The sequence below is a fragment of the Struthio camelus genome, chromosome 2 (genome assembly GCF_040807025.1).
Source record: "Struthio camelus isolate bStrCam1 chromosome 2, bStrCam1.hap1, whole genome shotgun sequence".
Taxonomy (NCBI): Eukaryota; Metazoa; Chordata; class Aves; order Struthioniformes; family Struthionidae; genus Struthio; species Struthio camelus.
The window spans coordinates 101,254,782-101,280,745 of NC_090943.1; the positions used below are offsets into that span (position 1 = coordinate 101,254,782).

General features: G+C 36.3%; 1 protein-coding gene across 18 annotated transcripts in view; it reads left to right on the forward strand.

The window, feature by feature from the left end:
• MAK (male germ cell associated kinase) overlaps nt 1-25,964 on the forward strand; it is a 34,525-nt gene that overhangs the window by 4,886 nt on the left and 3,675 nt on the right. For 4 of the 18 annotated variants that reach the window (XM_068931878.1, XM_068931873.1, XM_068931872.1 and 1 more), the window contains 12 exons: nt 910-1,246; nt 3,029-3,083; nt 3,939-4,060; nt 5,096-5,175; nt 7,018-7,150; nt 7,246-7,417; nt 12,463-12,630; nt 14,138-14,458; nt 15,665-15,855; nt 17,177-17,307; nt 18,973-19,101; nt 24,634-24,762. In XM_068931878.1, the coding sequence (XP_068787979.1) occupies nt 1,146-1,246; nt 3,029-3,083; nt 3,939-4,060; nt 5,096-5,175; nt 7,018-7,150; nt 7,246-7,417; nt 12,463-12,630; nt 14,138-14,458; nt 15,665-15,855; nt 17,177-17,307; nt 18,973-19,101; nt 24,634-24,762 (1,732 nt within the window). In that variant the 5' untranslated portion in view covers nt 910-1,145. Of the gene's footprint in view, nt 1-909; nt 1,247-3,028; nt 3,084-3,938; nt 4,061-5,095; nt 5,176-7,017; nt 7,151-7,245; nt 7,418-12,462; nt 12,631-14,137; nt 14,459-15,664; nt 15,856-17,176; nt 17,308-18,972; nt 19,102-21,014; nt 21,090-21,544; nt 21,764-22,278; nt 22,443-22,555; nt 22,655-22,782; nt 22,855-22,953; nt 23,041-24,633; nt 24,763-25,964 lie in introns of those variants that run through there. The other 14 variants (XM_068931869.1, XM_068931868.1, XM_068931867.1 and 11 more) reach the window with 10 other exon arrangements.

The window sequence follows — 25,964 nt, forward strand, 5'->3', positions numbered from 1 at the left end:
GTAAGATGAAAGCTGCTGTCTGCTGACAAGAATTCCTTAATCTTAAGTTTTGGCGACAGATAATATTATGTATAGCCAAAGTTAGGGTTGGAGTTTGAATTAGGATTCAAATTAAAGTTTAGGTAAATAGAAGATGAAGAACCAACAATTTTTAATGTGTACTCTCCTCCAGATGAAAATTCGGATTAAGGCTTCCAGATTAATGCATGTGAGCCTTATACTTATCTCTATAGGCCTTTTAAAACTGAACAATAAACTTAACTCATCAGCCATTACTATGCCTAATCCTAACTGTGGCTATAGATGAAGAACTGTGTGAACTTCTGAGTGAGATAGCCAAATAAGTTTATACTTTGAGGAAGAATGCAGGGATTTGCGTTGGGGAAGGTGCACTCATCCTGCTTCTTCACCTCCCTCCTTCACTAGCTTTAAGCCTAGCTAACCTGCTTGCACTGCCAAATCAAATCACGGCATTCTGACCCAAAAAGCGTCAGCCCTATATTTCCCGTAGCACACTGTGCAAAAGTTGGCTTCTTTTATCTGTGATCCCAAACCTCAGCCCTACCTTTATTGCAGATTAGGAACCTACTGCTGTCTGCAAACTCAGAATAAGAAGTTCTGTCAAAGGACGTCAGCCTTAAACACACCTCTGCAGTTCTAGCGAATTATGACAGTAATTGTGACTCTCTGGTCCCTGCTTACTCTAATCCTAGAGCCTTCTGTGGCCACAGCCTTCAAACCACAGCCTTCTGTGGTTTGAAGGATTTAAAAGAAATAGTTTTATTGCAGTGTTCTAGTTAGAGAATACTTCGATATCTTGGAGGTATTATTGCTAGATACAAATAGTACAGTCTGTTACCTAAAATACTGTAAAATTACTTGTTTACCTATTCTCTTATTTTTTTTAAGGATCTATATGAGAATGACCATGCCCTTCTCTTTCTTAAACTTTATATCTGGATCTCAGAATAGCTATAATTTGGAGCAGACCAGTGAATATCCTGCTCAATTATGAGAAGACATTCATCAACATAAAACAGTCTGGAAGAAAAAAATTTCTGTAAGAAAATAAGAGCGCAGAATCCATTAGTAAAACAGAAGGCATTTAGTAGTTCCAAAGCTTTTGGCTATCCTGGCCTTACAAAATGAATCGTTACACAACCATGAAGCAACTGGGCGATGGCACCTATGGCAGTGTGTTGATGGGAAAGAGCAACGAGTCTGGAGAACTCGTGGCTATCAAAAGGTATGTGTTACTCAGTAAACACACTTGGAAGAGCTTTATGATAATGTATGTGGTTTACCATCTCTGTACAGGAACAAAGGACAGCTTGTTTTTTTCCCAAGGAAATTAATGTAACAAAAATATTTTTTTCTGTTAAGGTGCTTAGCTAAGTGATCTTGCCTCAGACTTCCAGCTGGGGTGTCAATAGTGAGACACATCAGTTTGCCTAAGTTACTTTTTGGCTTATAAAATTACATGCTGCTTTTGTTCAGTTACAATGTACTTCCTTCTAAAATGTTCTTAGGCTAATGCCAATGGAAAAGCAAAATGGAATGTACAGTTGATAGGTTAGGGAGATTTTGTTTTCCCATAATATGAACTGTAAAAACAGATAACATCCCTCTTAATGGGTAGATTTAAAACCCCCTGCCCTCCTCTCTGCCCTGCAAATCATTTTATGTACTGTGCAAGTATCAGATATTACTACAGTAATAAATGCCAGGTAACCATCTGGCTAGATCTCCTTGGATCTAATACAGTTATGTTGTGCATAATCATCAGCATTGTCATATTTACCTAAAAAGATTATTACAAAACAACAGAAATTGCATTAGAGGAGTAGGGATGTTCCCCTTTATTCCTACAGAATTGCAATGCAAGAGACACTACATAAGTAGAAATACCAGAAATTCAATGTTACTGAGGTTTTTTTTTCCTTTTATGACTTTACTGTGGAAAGGTAATTGGAATAAAATTGACTCAGCACTGTTGTTAGAATTGCAGGTGGTTTTGAGTTTCTCCATACACAACTGGTACGGTTACCTAAAGTTAATAAAATGAATCAAGACTCAAAAAAAATCTCTGATTATTTTTATAATTTTTAGGCAAAGGGAACAACATTTTGTGGGGAATATTTTTCTATTTTTTTCATTCCCCTGATTTCAGCGTTTGCGATGTTTTTGTGTGATTTTAAGTTTGTGGTGGGGAGGCAACTTAGGTGGCAGATATATTAATTTTAAAAGAAAATCTCAGTTTTAAATAGATTCACTCTAGGAAGTAGAACTTTTCAGAAACACATTAAACTACATGAAATTCACAACCAAATCCTAAGATATGAGCACTACCTAATATCCATGTTTTATCTATGCAAGACTTAAAAATAAATAAGTTACACTGTTACACGTAGCAGTTAATTTAGAGACTCTGTTTATCTGTACGTATGCGTATTCCTTGGAAGACTAAATGAATTTTTGTTCTCTGTTAAATACCTTTGTAAAAAAAGCTTTGTAAAAATGACTGATCAAGTCAGATGGCTAATTATAGTGTTAAGCACTTAAAATACTCTTCAGATTTCAAAAGTGTAATTATTCTTGTTTTCATAAATATTTGTAACTAAGGCACAAACAGGTGATTTCTCTTGTTTCAAAGATCCACATTTAATGCAGTGGTGTTGTTTCCCTTGCCGTTAAGGGCAGAGTTCAAATGATACAATAAGAATTTGTGTCCCTGATGTTTATAGAAATACCTTTTAATATCATGGTCTGGCTGGCTGATTACATCTGTAATATATGTCTGCAGTGATTAATCGCGGAACGCTTAAATTTGGAGCCAAATGAAGAGTTGAATTTGTTTTGTTTATATTATTGATGGGTATTCTAATATGTTTGAAATTTAGTTCCAAGTACAGCTAATGCTACGCATCTTTTACATAATTTACATAAGTGCTACATAATTGTCATATTTTGTTCTAAAAGCATTCTATACTGTTCATTTCAAATACTTTGTTGTGGACTTACATTTCAGAATGAAAAGAAAGTTCTATTCATGGGATGAATGTATGAATTTGAGAGAAGTCAAGGTAAAACCGTGAGCATACCCCATTTAACAAAATATCTGATTAGGTTTGCATGAAGGAAAAGAGCATCTACTATGTCCAAGCATAAGGCCAAACTCGAGCAGAAATCTTGGAACCAGGGTGACAGGTTCCACAGTCACCATGGGCTGTTGGCACTCCTAGAGCAGCGCCTGAGTTGTGGAATATCCCACCGTCCTCAAGCAGTGGCTATGTCCTGTAGCAAAGCCCCCCTATCTTTGATAGAGGATAATAAAATTGATAACCATCCTATTTTTGTGTTTTACCAGCCTGTTCTTTCATTACTGGTAGCTTGTTAGATGTATATCCAGTCCTCATATCTTGTATTGGGGCTGTTTGTAGAAAGCAGTGGGAGTTTTGGCGAGCCAAGTGAGAGGACCGGGCCTGACACTTGGAAACCTGGACTTAGATTTCAAGTCATCCCGTGTTTCAGGAATCTTATTCTCTGTATACACAAAAGTGCTTGACACACAAAACTGCTTGACACACAAAACTGCCCATCAGATGAGCTGGGTATCCATAATTTAGGTTTAAATTACTGGACGTCGCACATAATCAGCATTTCCAGAAAGAAAGCCTATAAGAGAGAGTCCTTGTTCATGAGAATTTCATGACAAAAAGACCGCATCTTAAAAAACAAACAAGCAAACAAACTAGATTTGCTTACTCAGTTCTGTAAGCGAGAGCTATTACAGCTTCAGAACTGTTTTGCATTGTATGGACCTGTACTTTTTTGTGTGTTACTCTTCAACACAACTAGAAACTTTCATAGGTAAAAATTCAGCTCTGGTAAGGAAATTCACTGTCAAATTTTCTAAACCCATATTTTGCTTATTACAGTCTCTGAAGAAGCTGAATCATGCCAATGTAATAAAACTGAAAGAAGTCATCCGAGAAAATGACCACCTTTACTTTGTGTTTGAATACATGAAGGAAAATCTCTATCAGTTAATGAAGGACAGGTATATTTTTTCATAGAACGGATAAGTATGCTATGGTGTTTTACTTTGTAATTTTTATGCTATCTTGAGGAACATGTTGGAACTTCTGTTTTAGGCTCTTTTTGCATCCCCACTGGTGTGAACAGGAGCTGCTGCACCTTCATACTGAGGGTAGTAGTCTGCATTGCTCAATTTGTAATACTTCCGGGAATAATACTTTATTCGGTTGTTATGCAATAAATTGCAAGCCTTTGGTGTGTATTGAGCCGTGAGAGAAATTCCACATACCATTATTTTTAGCCTTCACTTTAATTTTTGAAGGACGTACGGCTTTTGTTCTTGGATTGGGTTTAGAAGGTGAGGGTGGTCACCTGCATGCATGCATACCAGTGAGAAAGACCTATACATGGACTGTCTGGTGTTGCAATCTTGGATAAACTGTACATAGCAAGGTTTGAAAAGTGGACTTTGCTAGAGGATCCGCCTTGTTGTTATACTTTTTTCTTTCCTGAATACTTTTGCTATTAATATTTGTTCCCTTCAGACTTTAGCATGCACCTAATCTCTCAATGGGCAGCACTCCAAGCTTCACCTCTTGTGATAGCTTACTAGCAGTACTAGAACAGTGTCGCCCTACAGCTGAGAGGCATTGCTCTCAAACAGGGTTCCCTTGAGGGTAACACAGCATAGCACATCCACTGCAGTGCTGTGCCATGCAATCTCTTGCTTGCTCTGATACCGTGTGTGCCATGTTCGTCTGGTCAAGCACCCTACAGGCCAGCCAGCTGCATCAACAAATAGGGTCATGGACCTTTCTGCAGAGAAGTCCCTGTGCAGCACAGACAGAGTGAGATTAAGGCCTGGCAGCAAGGCAGTTCTGAGACAAGAGCTAGTTGTGTCTGTCTGTCTTTGTGTTCAAGACTTGGCAGGTCTATTTTCATCTGTGTATGATGTAGGGTGCAAAATGAAGAAAAATAAATGTTTTACCTTATAGGAAGAAATATATTTATACTTTTTTTTTTCATTACATGAAGCTGTTAATCTGTTTCTTCACAGAAACAAGTTGTTCCCTGAGTCAGTCATCAGAAACATTATGTATCAGATATTACAAGGGCTAGCTTTTATCCATAAACACGGTAGGTTTCATAGTAGAGTTTAACTGTGTTGCGCTGTTCTAAAAAAAGGGGGTAATGCACAGTAATAACATGTGAATAAAAAAATCTGGCAAAGGCTATTAATTATCTCTAATAAAAATTATTATCTTCTACTTCGAGTATAGTGCCTTTTTAAACTATACCTGAAGTTATACCTTGTTTTTTATACCGTTAGATATTCCCATTTCCTTTCGAAAGCATTACAGTTCAATATTTCAAAAATTCATAGGCTATTTAGCACTTTTTCTACCTCAGATGCCAGATGAATAAACAAACTAAAGAAAACCTGCATGCTGTGCTATACTGTGCATTTCTCTCTATTTCCTAGACAAGGATCTCTTTAAGGAGTATTGATACTTTATGGATGGCAATTTCTCCTATCTAAAGATATTAAAATTAATATGGTGCCATAAGTCTACAAAAATGTTAAAATAATTTGCTTACTAAGTAAATCCAAGCAGTCTCCCTATCAAATACAATCTGGATACAAATATGTTAAGACATGGGGCTTTTTCTTGGCAATTTCAAGCACCAACAGCTCATTATAAAGAAGAGGTGCTGTATGCTTACAGCAATGTTTCATAGCATTTACAAAACTTTTAGTTCTCATGTTCAATATCTATCTGTAAACTGCATTCTGAAATACTGATATTAAGCTCCTTCACATTTAAAAAAGTAGCATTTTGCTCTCCTGTTTAACTCATTTATTTTGTACTTGTCTTTCTCATCACATTTTTAATCCCTAAAACTTTCCACAGAGAATAAAATAGTCACTGAGAATGAAGTAAGAAACAATGGTCACAGTGACTTCTGATTAGTTGTCATATGCTGTGGTGAGGCCTGTTAGTGGGTTCACATAAATGACCTGTTCTGTTTTCTAGTATTATCCGATACCCATAAATTGCTATTTCATGTCTTTCTGAGCAAGATCATATACTGTTCTCCGATTATTAGCATCCTCTTTTCCTGCCTTCTTTCTGCATAAAATAGCTGAGAAAATTAGAACTGAGGAAAATCTACCATTTCTGAATTACTGTATTAATATTTTGGTTTGAGCATAGGTATTTGGGAATGACAGGTATGATAAATTTGAAAAATGACATTTTGCTTTAATAATTTCAGCTGATTGCTTACACTGCTTGTCAGTTTCTGCATGCAGTAATGGAATGCTTTGTTGTAGTGAGTGAATTTCAAATTGATTTATAACAAATAGTATATTCCAATTAAACAGCAGAATCGATTTCCTCAGTGATTTAACCTCTAAAAATGATTTTAAAATTAGGAACTCCAGATCAAGCCAACACTAAGCATTAACGAAATTTTATGTTCTTGCATTACTAGTATTAGCATTCAAAGCAGAATTTTGAACTCCTTTAAATGCTTGTATGTACAAATTGCTGTCACAGTGATAAACAAACTAGTTTAAATTATTTAAGGAATTTTATAAACTAGATAGTGGTATCAGATGCTCCCATTTCCTTAATACAAAGCTGATGAAATAGTTGTAGTTTTTGTCAAATATTTCATTCTAAAACTGGTTTGATTGATACTGCTACAACAGCTAATTCATTTTCCTTAGCATGTTAATAACAGTTTTCATTTTTTAACTTTAAAATACGTGTTAATAATTTTTGGAGGAGAAAATATGTTGTATGTTGTTGTTTTCAAAACGCATTCATTTATTTTGAATAAAAATGGTAAAATAAAAAGTTATATTCTTCCTAAACATCCCAAAGTTAAGTTTTGTATGGTGCCGTTAGAGCTAGCTGTTTAAGGAGTGATAACAGAATTATTTCTCATTCTTTTCTGTCTTATCTTCTGTAGGATTTTTTCATAGAGATATGAAGCCTGAAAACCTTCTATGTATGGGTCCAGAACTTGTGAAAATAGCTGATTTTGGTTTGGCTAGAGAGCTAAGATCTCAGCCACCATATACAGATTATGTTTCTACCAGATGGTAAGTGTATTTTGGAGTTAATATATGATCTTAACTAGTTACCTTTCACTGCTTCCCATTCTGAGCTTACCTATAATTTCTTTCCATTCCCATAGGTACCGTGCTCCTGAAGTTTTGCTAAGATCATCAATTTATAGCTCTCCTATTGATATATGGGCAGTTGGCAGCATAATGGCTGAACTGTACACACTAAGACCTCTTTTCCCAGGGACAAGTGAAGTAGATGAAATCTTCAAAATTTGCCAAGTATTAGGGACTCCAAAGAAGGTAAGACTTTTGGAACACTTCACATAGTTAAAAAATAATAATAATAAAATCAAGTGAAATAAAATGATTGCATAATGTTGAATGTTATCTCAATTTCAGAACATACATATAAATTATTATTTTAGTAAATATCCTGGAGACTTAAAATTTTCTCTTGTACTGGTATTGGACACGCCACGTTCATCTGGTCAAGCACACTACAGGCCAGCCAGCTGCATCTACATAGATGTAGAGTCATGGACCTTTCTGCAGAGAAGTCCTTGTTAAGGTTTTCTCAACAGTATTTATTTTTCTAAACTTCTACTGAGGCATGTAATAGTAGTCTTTTGTTATATATTAGTAGTCTGATCTATATCATACTATTATGTGTAACCTTGCTCTCCTCTGTGATGAAAGCCAGATAAAATTGTGTGACTTAATTATTTAAAGCCACACATCTTAGGAAAAAGCCCCAAACCTTTCTAGGATTTCATTTGGCACAGCTAATTTGTTTTCCTTTCATGAAACCATAATTCATTTAGGCTGGCACCCAGAATTTAGAGTTTGTAGAAGTTACTATAAGACAAGTTACACTTTTCCAGTTACATGTTTTAAAGCATAAAAGGAACATTTGAGCTTGAACACAAATCTCTCATTATATATTCTTAGCAATAAAAAGTAGTGGAGAAAAATGTGTAGTATTTTATAGAGAAACAGAATTATTTTCAATTATTTCCTGAAAAGCCTAAATACTATTTCAAATTTACAAGGGAGGTTTGGGTATAAAAATATATAAAAATGCATGGCAAGTGCATATAAAAATGCACAGAATTATATTTACTTCCGTTAACAACTTGTTTAAACAAATATATGAACAAGCAAGAAAAGAATTTATTTTACATATCCATTGCTTTCTGTAAGTAAACATCAAGTTTTTTTCATACCAACTAAACATGCACAGTTCTTTGAATTATGAATATTAAACGACATTACTTGTGTTGAATAGCTGACTAATTCAGACATGAACTAATCGGAATGCAACAACTATTGGGGCAAACGGAAACACGTGCAGATATGCATACAGACGAGAGCTTCATGAAAGAAGAATTTGAAGGAAAAGCTGAAGAAAGTTTAGAGGAAAATGAACTGCTAGAAAGTGGCTTGAAACAAGTGCAAAACCTATGATTTGAGTTGAAAAAGGCCAAGTAGGAAAGTAAATTTAGAAAGGATACGTACAATTAGGAAAAAAGGAACATGTAAGCAGGGATAGACTTGTCTTAAGTCTTCAAATTAAGGTGCCTGATGAAGCTGTGAAGAGACGGTGAAGAAATTTCAGGAATCAATTGAATTAACGTTGTATAAAGAATAAAAGACAAAAAATGATTTTACCTTCAAACTTCTGTGTAAATGCAAGAAAGATCACATAATACGATTTTTTTTTTTTTTTTAGATAAGAAATTATAGTAGCTAAGGTAAGAGCTGGCAGATTTGGATCCTCATTTCATCTGTGGGAGCAAACAGAACTTTGGGAAATAATTGGCTGAGCGCTGAGAGACTCTAGATCTTGGAAAAAATAAGGGGTGGGAGGACACGAATTTTATTGGTGTTGTACCAATATAAGATAAAGCGTAATCCTTGTCCAGTAAAGAAGCTGTTAGCAACAGAAGTACAAGGAACAGAAAACCTGAAACAGAAATAGAATAAGGTTAGCTAGGAACATGCAGAGCTTGAAGTGGTGGGAGGACATCCAAGAGACGATACTGAGAAACAGGTGCAAATTCATAACGGAGCAGAGAATGAAAGGTCAGGGGTTGGGAGTTATATATGATATGTTGTGGAAGTGGAAATCGAATCTGGAGGATTAAGTGAAAAGTGTTATGCGTAAAGTAGTGCTTTCTATGACAATTGTGAATTAAAAATAATGAGTGATATGTGGCATTATTTTAAGACTTGAATTTTCAAAGCCTGCTGTTAAAAGATGCTTTCCTTAAGCAGCTCACAAGTCTAGCATAAGGCAAAGAATGTTTTGATAGATATTAACTATACTTGTGAAAGAAAACAGCATTCTAGCTTCTGGAACATTTTCAGTGTATAGCACAAGCTCTGGGAGCAAAAGGAGATTAGAAGGAGAATTTCTAAACATGTGGCACAGGGATGTTGAGCATCAGCTGGTGTGGTTTTTTGGTAGCCCTAGTGGTTGTAAAGAGGCAAATCAAGACTGTTTACATTCTACCACTCCCTGACTAGCAAGCTCAGTGCTTGGTAAAGGAGGGGTGCATTATGAGCTAATATTTCAGAGAAAATTGTAGCCTCTTCTAACCCCTTAGGGGTTAGAGTCCCTGTAAATTAGCCCTAGGATCAGGAAGCAGTAATTAGGTCCTTTGTGCTCTGTCATCTGCTGAGCAGACTTGGGAATTTTATCTCCTTATGACAATGCTAAGGCATTCTTCAGGGAGATCGCTGCCTAAGAAGAATACTTAAATTTTATGATAGAAATTAGCACAACAAATAATGCATTTGTTACCGGTGAAGTATTTTTCTGCATCCTTAAAAAACCACAAGCAATTATGTTATAAGACCATGTCTGCAGATAAAGTTTCACAAATTGTATGTTGTTGAAATGCACGTTTTTATTCATTCCATGTATTGTAATAAGTAAGTATAGGAGTTATGCCCAGAAGATGTCTTAATTACAGTTTACCTTCCTGTTAGTTGTCCAAGTCTGTAATACCATACCATATTAATGACTTTGTGTGTTGGTTTTTCCAATGATTATTGTGGCAAGCAACTATTTTAAGTCGTGGCTTATAACATTGCTACAGATACATTTCTGTTACCTTATTCAAGAACTGGCATTGGAGGTGCACTAAGAATATGCTAATTTAATGAAAAAGCTAATGACGGTCTGAAAAGGAGAGTTTAATGAAATGGATTTTCATTAACTGAAGGTTGGCAGTGGTGAAATGATTCCTTTTTTTTTTTTTTTTTTTTTTTTTTGAGAAATTGAAATGCATTCTTCATTTTTCAGTTACTCTGCTTTCACTCTATCCCTATACTTCACTAGTTCAACACTCAGCGCTTGCTTCTCAGGTCTAAATTGTTTCTTCACCCTTATCTCTGGCAGACAAAATGTCACCAGCTCCAGTAACAGAGGAAGAGGCAGCAGAGAGGGACAGAGTCTACCTTTGGTCATTTAAATGAACAAATTATTCTCTGTGGTGGAATAGCAAGTCACCTGAAATCTTGAGACTTTTTTGTTTTAATCAGACTCGGTTTATAGCTATAATCTGGCTCTGCGATTGCCATAGATTGCATTAACAGAGCTAAAATTGTAAGCTGTTAAAGCACATAACATGAGTAATGGCAACATGATGTGTTAAGACCTGTCAAATCAAACTTACTCCTTTAGTAGTGTAACAAACTTTGTGGATGGAGGAGAAGCAATATAATACACTGACTTAAGGCTTCTGATGCTGGCCCTCATAGCATTGTCATCGGCATATTAATATGGACAAACTGTAAGATGGGTGCATAACCATTTGGAAAACGTTACTCAGAGAATAAGTCTCCATGGTTCAATAACTCTGTCATTCTGAGTGTGAATAGGACTCAGAGTGGTTCTGGATCCGATATAAATTGTTGATAGTACTAAAGACCTTCTGATTGATAGAATAGATTTTACTTGTTAAATTGGCAAATAGCAGGCTGAGAAGAACTGAGTAGGTTAGATGAGAGGATTAAAATGTAGAATTTCTTACAATATTAGTGATGTAGCTTTTAAAAAAATCTTTAGCAGTATGTAGAGTGCTATATTTAGGCAAGAGTAATCAGCTGCATAAATATCTGGGGATAACTATCCAGTAACACTTTTACAGAAAAGGATGTAGGAGCTGTAGTACACTGCACACTGACAATGTTTTGTTGCAAGAAAGACAAATGCTATACCAGTAGGTAAGAAACAGGAGTACAGTCCACTGACATATGAACTAATCTTTCTTGTCCATTTGCGTCATTGTGTCCAGTTATAAGTTTTGCTTTCAAGAAAGAAAAATTGGAGTCCAAAAAAGAGCAAATACTTAAAAAGTCATGACCCAGAAATTGAATTGTTTGGGCTTCTTTAGCTTATACAAAGGAAGACTGGAGAAAAGGAGAAGAAATGCATCTTCTAATGCATAAAAAGACTGCTCTAGAGAGAAAAGAAATAGTTCTTCTCAGCATCTATGGATGATATGACACTTTGCAATGGTCGTGTATTGCTACAAGGAAGATTTATATTTTCTAAACACAAGATGAATTAAGCTCTGGAATGGACTGTTTAGGTGGGTCATGGAATGGCACGACAGGGAGATTTTTTTGAAACAAATACCAGTCAGAAAGGGACAAGGGCACGGACTAGATGATCTCTTGAGTTCTTTCCTAACACTACAGTTTTATATCCAGCTAATGCAATTAGCAAGCAACTCAGGGTTTCGTGCTTTTTTTCTTGAAAGTTAGATGCATTAAAAAAGAAGTTTTTATCTGGTGGTCATGTTTTTTTCCTGTTGCAGTAGTGTCTAGCTGTGTTTTAATCACTGAATTTCTTAATGGTGAAATCAGAGGTACGTGATATAGGCTGCATCATGTTTATCCTAACATGGTGTACTGGATGGAAAAGCCTCACCTCTGGTATTCCCATAAAGGACATACATTGAAGTCAGCTGTTTGAGGTTATTTCAGTGGTATGTGTTCCTGCTCCTGGTAGTGCTGCACTTTCTCCTCCTTCAGATAGAATATGTTTAAGTGCAGTATCCACATTGACAGTTGCACCCTTACCTACAGGAGAGCTTGAGGAGGGCTGCTACTGGAGACTGATGCTGCATTCATGGGTGTCATAGCAATTGCAATGAAAAACAGGAGTGTCTGATGTTCACTATTGAGGAAGGAGCTACACAAACCAAGCATGACTCAGGTTCCAGAAGATTTGATTTGATCTAATACCTCAAAGATATATAGTCTTAGGTTTGGGGTTTTTTTTTCTTATTGTTTTGGGGTTTTTTGGGTACTAATTTTTCTTTCCTTTTAAACAGAGTGACTGGCCAGAAGGATATCACCTTGCTTCCGCCATGAATTTCCGCTTCCCACAATGTGTCCCTATAAACCTAAAAACTCTCATCCCAAACGCAAGCAGTGAAGCAATACAGCTTATGAGTGATATGCTGAGCTGGAATCCAAAGAAAAGACCTACAGCAAGTCAGGTCCGAGCCCCTGAGTGATTAAGTATAAGACAGAATTGTCTTGCATTGTTAAAATATTTTAGATTCAGAAAGAAATTGATTTTCACAGTACTGAAGGTCAGAGAAAAGTCTTTGCATTTTGAAGACCTGCGTAGGAATGAGAATAAACAGTGAGGAGCAAATGTTCTAAATGTAGCTTAGTTGACATAATAAGCTCTTAAGTTATTTCTACAATGTTGTCTTCTGTACTAGCATGTACTGAAACTATCTCTGTACAGGTTAGATTAAAAACTGAGCTACAAGTTTCCTGAATTGTTACTGTAAGTCACTTCTGCATGCTTCATTTTCCTCCCTTTCTGCAAGGGGGATATTTAAAATTAAACTTTCTTTTTGTAAAGCTGCAAGAACTTCTATTGCTAAAGTCACTGAGGTCTAACTGTAGTCTAATATTATAGATCTGTACACAGGATGCCACATGGCCTTTTATGAAAGCAAATAATCAGGTTTTGCTCAAGTGAGTTGTCAAGGAAGCAGCTGCAGCAGTTGTGGGGTTCATAGCCAAAAGGGAGAGTTTAATGCACGTTCATGGAAATATGTACAAAGGCAGCAACTCTCAAGTGCAGCTGAAGTGAAAAATCTCTTTTAGAACCCTATTAAAGAGTAGGATTCTACCATGAAAGAGTAGCATAGTGTATTACGAGGATATAGGAAGAGTTAATGCATTAGTACAGTATGTGCATATTGTGCATCTAGTGGTGGATATGAAAAGGTCAGACAAAAAAATGAAATACGCATTGGCAAGAAAATGAACACTATAGTTTCCTAATAAACACTATGAAGGCACAGCAAACAGTGAATATGCTTCAAAGCCTGTTAAACAAAAATAGAGAAAGTTGATAATAAGAAAATGAAGAAGAAATTTTAATCATTAACATATTCTAATTGCAAAACCCACACATTAATATTCGATAGCAACTATCACACTTCTATTAAAAAAAAAAACAGGCTGTTCATTGAGTAGCAGGGAAGTATCAGGAGTTAACAAAGGAAAGTACTGGAAATATGCAATAAACTACTGAGGATTTAATATTGTAGTGGCAATTACAAGTTTGGAGGAAAATATGTTACTACATGAATGTAGAAATCCTCTTTAATTTAGTAAACTGTTTGTTTATGCTAAATATTTCTAGATTGGCTAGTTCCATAATATATAAGCATCAGCTGTTAAGTATGCATCCCAAAAATCAGACCCCACAAAACCTAGAAGCAGAGGGGAGGAAAAAAGGGCATAACCGCTCTAACTTGTACAGGTGAATTCATCTTACTGAATTATATGCTGAGAAGAGCTTAAAATACAGAACTGGCAGCTTTCTGTAAATACTGTTTACATATGATCTCATTATGCATGCATCTTGCATCTCTGCTATGGAGCTTCCTCAAACACTTCAAAAACCTGCTTAGATCCTTGATGTGGTTACTGAAATTAACTTTCTGAAGTATAATTAGTATGTTATATCTTCTTTTCCAGGCTTTGAAGTACCCTTACTTTCAAGTTGGGCAAGTCCTAGGTCCTCCTTCACAATATCTGGAGAAGCAGACTCCTCTTAAACCAGTTCAGCCAACAGAGCCAAAGCCAACTCTATCCAAACTGGAAGCTGTAGCCAAGCTAGAACCTCTGTCTTCACCTGATGCATCTGACAAAACACAGCCACAGTCCCTGCCAAAGGTTGACCACGTGCCTCTCCAGCAAATTCAGTTGCCTCAGAATACAGCTAACCAGCAAATATCAAAACAGCAGCAGCCACAGGCACAACCGTTTTTGCCAACTCTAAGTAAAAACTTATCACCAGTAAGTTGTTTTCAGTAATAACTAATTTAGACAGGTGGTTCTGTTACAAGCTCTTACTATATACAACCAGTAGATCCTCTGAAAATTGTCATATACCTTATTAGAGGAATTACAAATAGATAATTAGGGATTAGGAGTATAACTAGCCATTATTAAAATTTTAAAGCACATCAGAAGAATAGATTGCTTGTAACAGCAATGTGTATGTATTTATAATACCCTATATAGTACCTATACTGACATATACAGTAACATAGTTACAACAGCTATCACTCATTAACCTTTGAGAAACAATTCACAAAATATTGTTAGTATACATTAAAAAATGGAAAGCTAGAAATTCCTTTGCCTCGTGCAAAAAGGTACCTGAGAAAGCTTAGAGGTTTTTTTTAGAACATTAGTTCTCTCACTACCACCTATTGGCTATTGGTAAATAGCTGCAAAGTGAAGAGCACCTGTAGATCACATGGAACTCACCACTTCCTTTAAATTCCTAAACTTTGTCAGAATTTAAAAGTAAGATTTTTTGCAAGAGGCCTATTAAACTTTGGTTTGAAATCTTATGAGTATCTAAAATGATTTTTAAAATAAATATAGAAAGGTGCCCTTCATTTGACTTTCCACTTATACTTACTGAACGACAATGTTAAGTTTGTTAAAAATAACAGATATTCAGAAAATACTGGAAAGCAAATACAGTCAGGTGAAAGGACAGCTTTATAATCTAATTGTTTGTTTGGCAGAGAATGTTAAGGAAAGGCTTAACTGACTTCTGAAAGATGTATCTACTTTGGGGCCATGGCAATCGGCACTCCAAACCCTGAGCGTGATTGCCGTGAAGGGTCTGCACTGCTTTACCCTACTCCTGACAGTTCATATTCCACAGTCAAGAACACAGGTTCTGTAGGATACCAGCAGTAGACCCCGAGGGCTAAATTGGGCCTGCAAATAGAACATTAACTCCACTAGTTTTCAGATAGAGTGAGGCTATTTAAGATTGACAATCCAACTGAGCTACACTCAAATTACCTCTCCATGTTGTTGTATGTTTTGCATCTAAAATCACTGTGAGACTCACACCAAAATAGGCGCAAAACACAAGTGGAAAGTTCTCTAAGTTCTTCAAGTATATTCAGGAAGCAAGCTAGATGCAAAATATGAAGTTTGAGAATTGAATTGAAGCTTTTTTTTCCTTATTTAAACTAGAAACAAGCAGCTACTGGCCCTCAGAATGTTGCAGTAGGTCTTAAAAGCTGCAGGAGACGATGGGGTCAGACTTTGGTAAAGGCTGTGGACAGCTGGGATGACTTGGATGATGCTGAATTTGGAATGTCATATTCAAAGAAGCCAAGCATTGCACTGTTAAAAGAAAAGAAAAACAAGGAATGTCTTTTTAGGTAAGTCCTATAATTATAAAATCACAATTTGCATGGTTCGCAGTGTCCAATAGATGTATGCATTGATGAAACAAATCTAAAATTTAAGTCACTGAAGCTCTGCAAGGATGCAAATACGTATGTAAGCAGACCAAATTTGGGCGTGGTGATGATATAACAACAGTAATATCCAAGCTGAATCAAATTTATTTTCAGGCATTTAAGGTATGGATGTTTGTCTTGTTTTTAAGAAACCTGTGTGTTTTGCTGAAGCTAAGTTAATGTCATTTCCCCTGTCATCTAAGTTGGGAAAAGTTTTGCAAAACTTATCCATGTTTGCCTTTACAAATGCCTACCACATTTTTTCCAGGGGAATCTCACTTATTCTGAACTTGTTCACAGCACGAGGAAATGAAGAAGGGTGGCATATGCTGCCTCTCATGTACCACTCTGATTATGTAGTTTTGTCTGCTTTAATTTTTTTTCATTGATTTTTGAAAAAAAATTTTCTAAATATAAACAAACATTCTTTCTTTACGAGATTGAATGAGATTTCATGGAAGGATAACTGTTCAGAATGCCTTCCCCCCTTCTTTTTTTGAGGAATGATCTCACAGTTGCTTTTTTTAATTCTTCTGCCTAATCTTCTCTTCCCACTTTTTTCATTTGATAAAAAGACTTCTTACTGTGATGTGACTTCCTAGTTTGCATATATGGTTGCATTATTGCTTTTTTTTTTTTAAAAAGTTTAGTTACTTTTAATAAAAAGTTTGATTTAAAGTCAAATTCTCCATTCATATACACAGTTCCACTTTCACTGATTTCAGTAACTACCTCAATGAGATACAGTCCTGCTTTTTCATAGAATTTTCATAAATTAAAATACATATCAATTTTTCTCTGTTTCCTATTAACTGAGGAAGCATATAGGATATCTGAATCGAGGGAGAATCATTCTGCAGACTTTCCCCTAGTATGGCACTTTTTCACCTGTAAAGCAATTACTCTCTTCTGTACTTCCTAAAGTAGCACTGCAAACATTATTAATCAGTGGATATATTTTTGTATATTTCATTTTGTTATTAGCAACACTTTCTGTGTGAATTGAATTAAACATTCAAAGAACACCATGATCAGTCATTAAATAGTGTTGGAAACTTTTTTTTTTTTCTTTCTTTAAGGCCCAGTCAAACTCTGATGACATAGGAGATTTGGCTGTTACGTTATTCTGCTGATGAAGGCAGAATGAGAGGAGAGCACTGTACTCTTCAGGCTAGTGTCAGCTTGTGGTATTCTGAGCTGAAGTTTTTGGTTACGTCATATGAACATTTTGATTTTTCAGTGTGCCAGATCCAAAGGCTTCATGCTGTATCCAGTCAGGAGATGAAAATAAGGTTCCAGTGCGAAATGATTCTGGAATATCAAATACATCAGCAAAACAGTACTATCTGAGACAATCAAGATATCTACCTGGTAAGGTGGAAAGTATGTTAAGGAAAAAACAAGCCGTGAACAATCTACATGCAGTACAGTTAAACTTTAGATTTCACACTGGATAATTTTTCTTTTCATAACCCGGCTAATCTTTCAAGTGTTAGGTTAAATGTTTTCCAGGACCATACCTCACCACAACTGAGACAGAAGGTCTGATACTATGTAGAGGTGAAAGAGAGCTCAGCACTGCTTGTACAGCATAATAGTTCACAGGTGCTCCTATGACCACTAGCATATAAAACACTCAGTGATATGAATCTAAGATCTCTTGGACACCTACGAGTATATCCTTATTGACCATTAGCAAGGTTATCTGAGGACTGAGGAAACTACGTATAGCACACAGTTCTCAGTTTTGCAATATCAGGAGGCTTAGGGTTCTTTGGACTTCAAGTTCTGAAAAGCACAGTTGCTCTTCTTGGTAGGAAGTGTTTAAAACATCGTACACTCACACTGGTAGGAATTCACACACACATTCTGTCTTCTTCAGAAGACAGTCATTTTCCTTAGGAATAAATAAATAGCTTAGTCTAAATCTGAGTGATTTAGTGAGTTACATAACATGATAGGAACAAGAATGGAAAGAGGGAGAAAGAAAAGGGACCATATACTTCAGTTAGTTTTCTGAATATACTCTGTAACAAAATGATTTTCTTGGTGCCTTACTTACTATCTTTTCTCTATTACTGTGGTGATTTGCACAATTGCAGTAATTGTATTACGACTTCTACTGTAATGCACATATAAGAACTTAGCCGGCTCGCAGAGGAACTCCTGATTGCCAGGCAAGATGTTTTGTTGCACATTTCGCAGAATGTATCACTAATTTCCCAGGAATTCATTAGGCCGGACATAACTTTTGAATAAAGGCACTTCTTGAATGTCAGATAGGATACTCGGAGACTCAAGAGTTTAAGTCTACAAAAAATATTTCTCCATCTAAAGACAACACAGACAGAAAGTTAATCTATTTCTTATCTTTTCTTTAAAAACTTACTTCTAATACTTCTCTCTTTTTAGTATTTTTTTTCAATGAGAATGGCATAGTTGTCATTGAAAAATAAATTGAAAAATAATTAACATCAGCATTTAAACCAATAATAGCTCCAAGGAGCATATGTGTTGTTTATCAGTATTACTCTTAGTTCTGTCACCACTAGATCTGGGAGCTGCTTTCAAGCTGTGTAATCCCATTAACTCTTTTAATCCTCTTAACAACTGAAGTGAAAATAACTCCTTGTCCTACTTCTAAACTTATCTGTTGAAGAAATAGTTTATTTTCAACTTTGAGAAGCCCAGTTTTTGATATGTATATTTAATGTGTATTAACTGTTTGAAAGTCACAATATCAATGAGGTTATGGTTTTGTGGAAACCAAGTGACTATACTAAATAGATTTTAAAAGCTGTTGTCTTAAAACCTGAAAAAATTGTTTTTAAATAAATGTCTCCTTTTTCATGGCTCAGTTGTGCAATCTAATCTAATCAGTGGGCATTGTTTTGTGACTCACATTAATGGTGTTTACATTACACCAGGAATAATTCAGTGTTGTTTTACTGTTTTAGAAATGTCCATTTTTCATTGTTTAAATTGTTATGCTTGGAGATTGATTTTTACAGTATTTGACATAATTTATTTTTTAAGGTGTAAACCCTAAGAGCGTCTCTTTAGTAGCAGCAAGTAAAGAAGGATCTCATGGAGCTTGGAACAACCACTTCTTTTCTAAACCACTAGGACATATTGGAGGAGGACTGTCTTTCAACAAAAATACAGGTAAAGGTGTAATTAAAAGCAGTCACATTGTATCACATCATATTTTATGCAATTAATTTAGTTAAGGCCTTCTAGTTTAACTTCTACTATCTTAGGCTTATCTTCTGTGCCTCCTTTCCCCTTTTCCCCCGCTATTTTCATCACATACTCTTAAACTGACAACATTTTTCAAATGTAACCTACTTGTTTTGCTTCCAGAGCATAAAGGAAGCACAGACTAGTTCGTATTATAAAGCTCTGTCAAGACAGGTTTTGTCTGTAAATCTCTTAGACCCACTGTCATACCCCATTAATCTAAGCAACTAGTTTGACCTCACTACTGCTTGATCAGTGTGACGTGGGACACTAAAACAGCAGTCCCACATATGAAAACAAGATATTGGGTGATGAGCTCATATGATGAAATTTTTGCCTAATATCCTAAACATGTCTTTTAACAATCTACAAACCTTGTCTCAAATACTTTGCTGCATGAAAAGTTCCATTATTTTCAGCAAGGGGCTTGCAATAAGGTGCCTTTCAGTACTACTTTGTTGTATTATTGCAATTTTATAGGGTTAAAACTGAGACTTAAGCAAGTCAAGTAACTTACTTAAGGAGTTTACAGTAAGCAAACATCAGACTTACAACTAAAAAAGCCTTATCTTCTGTCCACCAAACTTTATATTCTACACAGTCCTATCCCGCTGGAATGGGAAGTTACCTAATTAACAACTTAGGACCCATTGCACAGCTGGCACAAATCACTCCTAATGCATTAATGCCAACAAAGCACCTAGCCTAACATGCTTGCACAAGACAAACTCTAGGAGGCTTGCTTACATGCAGATATTACACCCCTTTTTAACAGAACTTTAGTGGCCACTCTGCACTGTCATCGAACCTGTTTTTCCCAGTGAGGTATGAGTTGCTTATCTGAAATTATGCAAAAGAAATTGGGAAGTAGAAAAATTACAGTACCTACCAGAATTCTGATGGAATTGAAGAGGCTTACGTGGTCATTGTATGTACCTCTTTAGTTTCAGAAATATATAGTGTCTGCATGTTTCAGAAATAATTAATTTATTCATAAAATACTCTTGCAAAGGAATGAGGCTCAAAAAGGTAAAGGGCTCAGTTCCCAAATGTACATATCAAGAAGCTAGGCATCTACCTACTGAATTGGACTGAAAAGAAAATCATCTGAGTTCTGTTAGTCAAAAATCCTGCTTTTGTACACAATGGCTTACTTGGGCTATCTGCTAAAAAGTTTAAAGAAAAACAACCCAAAACTGAGTATTTTGTATGTTTGAAAATACTTAGCGTTATTTCTACCAGTATCTTAAACTGGATGTTCTGATCTTTCATGTAATGGGGAGGCAACAAAGTTTGAGACAGATGAATGCAAATGCAAGATAATTGGGGCACAAATCAGGGAAATGCAGCACATGTAAACTATACGTATTCATTTTTCATATTAATTGGATTGAAAGTTGACGCTGCTATTTACAGCTTATGTAACTAAATTTGGTTTCTTTAAGTGCCTGCATTTTTTTCCTTATCCACAACATTGTCCTAAGATGAAATAAGTTAACAACGAATACTTTCAAATGCTTTCTTTATAAAGAATTACAAGGTTATGATCAGTCAACTTGGCAGATATGCCTGAGTGCTTAAACTTGTGTGATTTATGTATTCATGTGACTACAGTGTGACTGCATTGTTGGAAAAATACATTTTGATTTCGTTATTAGAAAGGACCTTGTAAAGTAACAAGTTAGAGAATAACATCTCCTGCTTGAGAAAACATAGGAGTGAAATTCTTGCTTTGTTTTTCCTCATTTCTTTTACATCACCTAGCCAGGTTCTTCACCCAGTTTTTCTAAAGTACTATCTTTCCATCTTTTTCTTCCTTTCATCTTCCTTCTCTACAGAAGAGAATTTAATTATACCAATTGAAAAGTTATCATGCAAAGAAAGGCTGAATGAAAAATTAGAGGATCCAAAAGGTAATTTATAGCCATTTTAGCTTGGTTCTTTGCACATTTCATAGTTATGTTTCACATTTTCTTGTAAAAATTGCAATTGTAATGAAGATTCCAAAAGGGTACATCATTTTCAGCTATAATACTATTTTGTCAAACCTTACTCTTTTTATTGTGACTGCTTTAGACCAAGACCCTCTGGGCTGAGTGAGTTAAGACAGAGGTCTACTTACCAATGAGTTACGCTTTAACAGTTCTCTTTCAGTGACATGTAGAAGCAGGGAAAGAGATTAGGTCAATCTTACTTATCTCAGTGTAAAGCAGCATGGAAAATTGGTTCCACTGCGAATTTTATTCTTTGGATTGTCAGCTAGATGAACTCAAGTAAAACAAATACGTGTATTTAAGGACTCCTTTATTTTTCTTTTTATACTGACAAAACTGGAATGCACTTTTCTGTCTGTGTTGAAACCAAATAGGATCAGTTGTTGATTCTGGCCTTTTAAAGGAGATGGGATCTTCACCATTAACTTCACTGAGCAGAGAATTAAACTGTTAGTGAAGAGGTGCTCTTACGGCAAAGGAGGAGGAGTCATTCCCCTCATATGCAGACCAACTTGAGGACTATCCTAAATTACGCCATTGCACTCTCTTTGAAATGTGAGAGAAGAAATTGAATTATTAAATTCCTTCTAAAGAATATCTGAGTGTTGCAGTAACTGACTAACTTTTGTTCTGAACCCTTGGCACTTGTTCTGTTTTAAAGGCAGAGAATATTTTATTATCCTAATTATGAGCCACAGCATGTAACTGCACTGTTACTGGATAATGCTGAAGAACTGATTCTAAAGGAGAAACGTATGCATCTCTGCTGAAGGACTGTTTGTTCACAATAGCATTTGTGACTTGCACTATTGATTGAATTCTGATTCTCCATCTATTACACTGATTTCACAGTGCTGTGATTGCATTGATTTCCGTGGAGTTATAGAGTAACAGGGTAGAAAATCAGGTTTCCAGGTAGCCTAGTTTGTATCTAAACATACTGTTCACTGCAAGCATTGTAAAGCTGCTGGAATGTTTCACCTCTCCCACAGTTTCTGGCACCTCAGGTACATACTGCCTTTGTGATATACCTCATTGCAACCGTTCATTGTTTTTTCTTAACTGGCTGCTCACCTCAAATGATTCAATAACTTCATCCTTTATGAAGAATCAGGTGTGCGTTGTGCAAGGCAGGGGCTACTGCCTAAACTAAATTTATGCTTGCTGACATCATGGCTGTTAGTATCTGTCTGTACAACTGCTGCCAGACCACCTGGATGCCTGATGGGTATTCTTGTGAGAACCCCTTCTTTTGTACAGCAGTGGTCAGAGGTAAGAAATGATTTATGGCTTTCTCTGCAATAGATTTTTGATTTTTGTTTGGAGTTGTTCTTCTGTTTTGTATTAAAATGCTTTTTTTTTTTTCCTCCCTTGTTCCCATCCAGCAAAAGGATCACTCCTTCAGTTTCTCCCAGACTGTTCCTCCTGGCTGCCCTCTTCAATTTCCTGCAGAAGGGCTTGTAAAGAACACTGGACGTTGACAGGTAAGGGAAGACAAAAGATGGCTGAGCCATTTTTGAGAGGCAGCTTTGCTGAATTGTAGATAAGAAGCAGGCAGAAGAAGTCTTTTTGACGTTGTATTAATAGAGGCCTGTCATGTTTTTATTCTCAGACCTCAGGTTTGTAAGGAATATTGCTGAGCTGTCAAAGGACACCGATGGACCACTCCCAGTGAAATAATTAGGTATAATAATTGGGAGGGAAGAGGAGAATGTATGTGTGTGCGTGTACATGCACAGGCAGGTGAATGAACGACTAAAACTGTATTGTTTTGGTTTTTCAGGCACATTTCTGAAAAGGAAGAAAAACAAAAGATTAAGAAGTTACCTTTTATTGGAATGCTTCATTAAAGCTTTATTTTTCGTTGCGACTTTTGTATCATTCTTTATTGTATGGGGAACTGGTGTCAAATCCGATACAGGAAAGCCAAATACAAACTCAGCTGTTCTCAGGGTTGATACAAGTGGCAGTCTGGGGAGACTGGCAAAACTGAGTTCAGCTGAACACTTTTTGTTAATGCTTCTGAACAGGGAGGATATAGTATGACCCAACAGAGCTGTAATGAGCTGAGGAATCATTTGGGGTTCGTAGAGAACCAATTTTACAGCTTATAGATCCACTGCTTTGAGCTCTGAAATTATCATGAGGGAGAGGGTGTGAATGTTTGCATGAAGAGGAGCATTTTAGGATTACACTGAAGCCACAGATTTAGGAAATAGAGAAGCTTTGTCAAATCAGATATGACAGAGCTACCATTGAAACCATCCTGAATATTATTGTGATAAAAATGCTCTACTTGCTGTAGGTCAAAATAAAACAGTTGTGTATGGACTCGTAGTTCACAAGTTTAATAATACTGAATGTGGAATCACACCAGAGAAAACAGATTTCCTCTGGCCATTGCGCCAGCATACACAGTCCAGCACTGTCCCAATAATGACTGACATGGAGAGGATGAGAAATTTGCTTGGAGCAGGGATGGTCTGAATATTGTAGAAGAACCCTCTGTCATTTAACTATAATTTCAGTGCTAATTTTGTGTGTAAATATAGGATGTTTCTTGACTTCTAAATAGGGGGGATTATGCCGACATGCCCAAGGTAGCACTGCTGTAAATAAAAATCTGGACCAAAACCAGGTACAGTAAAATTGTACACATAGTTGAAGAGAGAGGGGATCTGGTTCTGACTTTCAAACCAGGTGTTTAATTGTGGACTGGCAAAGTTAACTTCAAGTGGTCCACCACTTACATTGGAGGAGTTTAGACCTATTTTTAGATAGATGTAGGCCCAAAATGTGGAGTATAAGAGTACTATTGACTGCTGATTTTTGAATATTGAAGCACTTAGTCCAGCGTCTAGTCAAAAAAGTATCTACAAGTGAAAACTTGAGGAAAATCTTCTTTACTGTGAGGGTGACTGAGCACTGGACCAGGTTGCCCAGAGAGGTTGCGGAAGTCTCCTTCTCTGGAGATATTCAAAACCCACCTGGACATGATCCTGTGCAATGTGCTCTAAGTGACCTTGCGTGAGCAGGGGGGTTGGACTAGATGATCTCCAGAGGTCCCTTCCAACCTCAACCATTCTGTGATGCTGTGTAAAACATAAAGATATTGCTTTCTCTAAAACTCAGCGTAAACCTTTTTATAAGGTCTGAGCTCAATGAAAGTACTCGTGAAATGTTTTTTTTCTGCTTTGCTTTCTTTACTCCTTCTAATTTGCAGCATCAGACGTACTGGAGCATACACTTAGAGGCTTTGTTAGGTGCTTTAAAGGGTCCAACTAACATACAAAGCGAAGAATGAATATACGCTTCTTCTCAACAGATAACAGCTGGAATTTTTGAAGAACACTCCTACTTAGTAGTCTTGTGGTACCGTAAATATGTTTTTAAAGTGACTATAAAAAACAGGCAAGGTTTTCTGAGTGCAGCTGAAAATATTTAAACTCTGTAACATCAACAGGAAATCCTGGCTTTGTAGGAGGTGCAGCTTACAACACACCAGGAGGATATAGCCCTTCTTTTCATAAAAAAGAAGTTGGATCAGCTGGACAACGGATGCAGCTAGCCCCTTTTGGTGCATCTGCCTCAGGTAAGAAACATCCCTTTACCTGTCATGCACATCTGAAGCAAAGAGAGGTGTTCATTTCCCATGCTTCCAAAGAGATTTATTAGTCTTTAGTGAGGTTTTCCTCAAGCTTTGTAAGAAGTTATGTCTGAGACTTTTATATAACATAAGTGAATTGAACACAGGTATCTAGAGGCAATCCTCATACCCAAAGAAGCTATTGTTACTATTGTTAGGTAGAAGAAAATAAAGGTGGAAACCTTTTGTTATTCTAGAAGGTTTGGACTGTTTACTAAACTGGTTTTGATTAGCCAAGGGCTAAACAGAGTTGTAGAACTATATAACTCCACAATTATTTGATAGTAAACGGACATATAGAATTTACACAAATACAAATGCTTGATTTATGTAGCCAGTAAGAACTGGTAGTCACCAGTTATAAATATGCAACTAGATAATTCATGTTAGCAAAAACATCTTGTCGTTCAGTAGATTTGGAGGAACTTTCTTGACAGTAACTGCTGTGGCATGGAGCTGTCCTGTTTTGTGAGGCCATGTTAAACGTAAATAAAGCATCAGGCAGAAATCTTACTGCTATATATGGGTCCATCATCAGTATAATCTCACCTAATACAAAGGAATGATACTGATCCATGCTAACAGCAGCCCCAACAATGTCAAAAAAGGCAAAGACCTTCCTCAAGTGACCTAGTAATTTTACAAATAACCTATAAGCAGTAAATTAAAATGCATTGCTTTCTTATTTAATGGCCCCATCTGGTCTACAGCTTCTGTTGCGGTCGTGTAAGATGGGTTTTCATTGTGTCTTCATCTCACTGTGTTGGCTATGCAAGTCTGTGGATACTAAGATGACATAACTCGTCCACCCTTTAAATGTCACAAGAGAGTGTTTTATGAAGTGAAAGTTTCAAAGTTGCTACATTCTCCTTTGGATTTTATTTTCTATAAGGTAAATGACCAATTCTGAATAGTTACAGTAATGGCATAGCTGAGCATTGCATTAAAAAAAAAAAAAATCTTGTTTCCTTTATCAGTTGAAAGGAATCTGAAATCTATTTGAAAGTAACTGTTACCTTCTATCCTCTAAGATATGTATATTCTGAGCACCTTCTTTATTGATTCATTTCTGATCCAGAGATGAACAAAAGTGCTCAGGTTGCAGGAGAAACTGGTTTGTGAGTAAACCTTCCAAGAACATTTGTCTA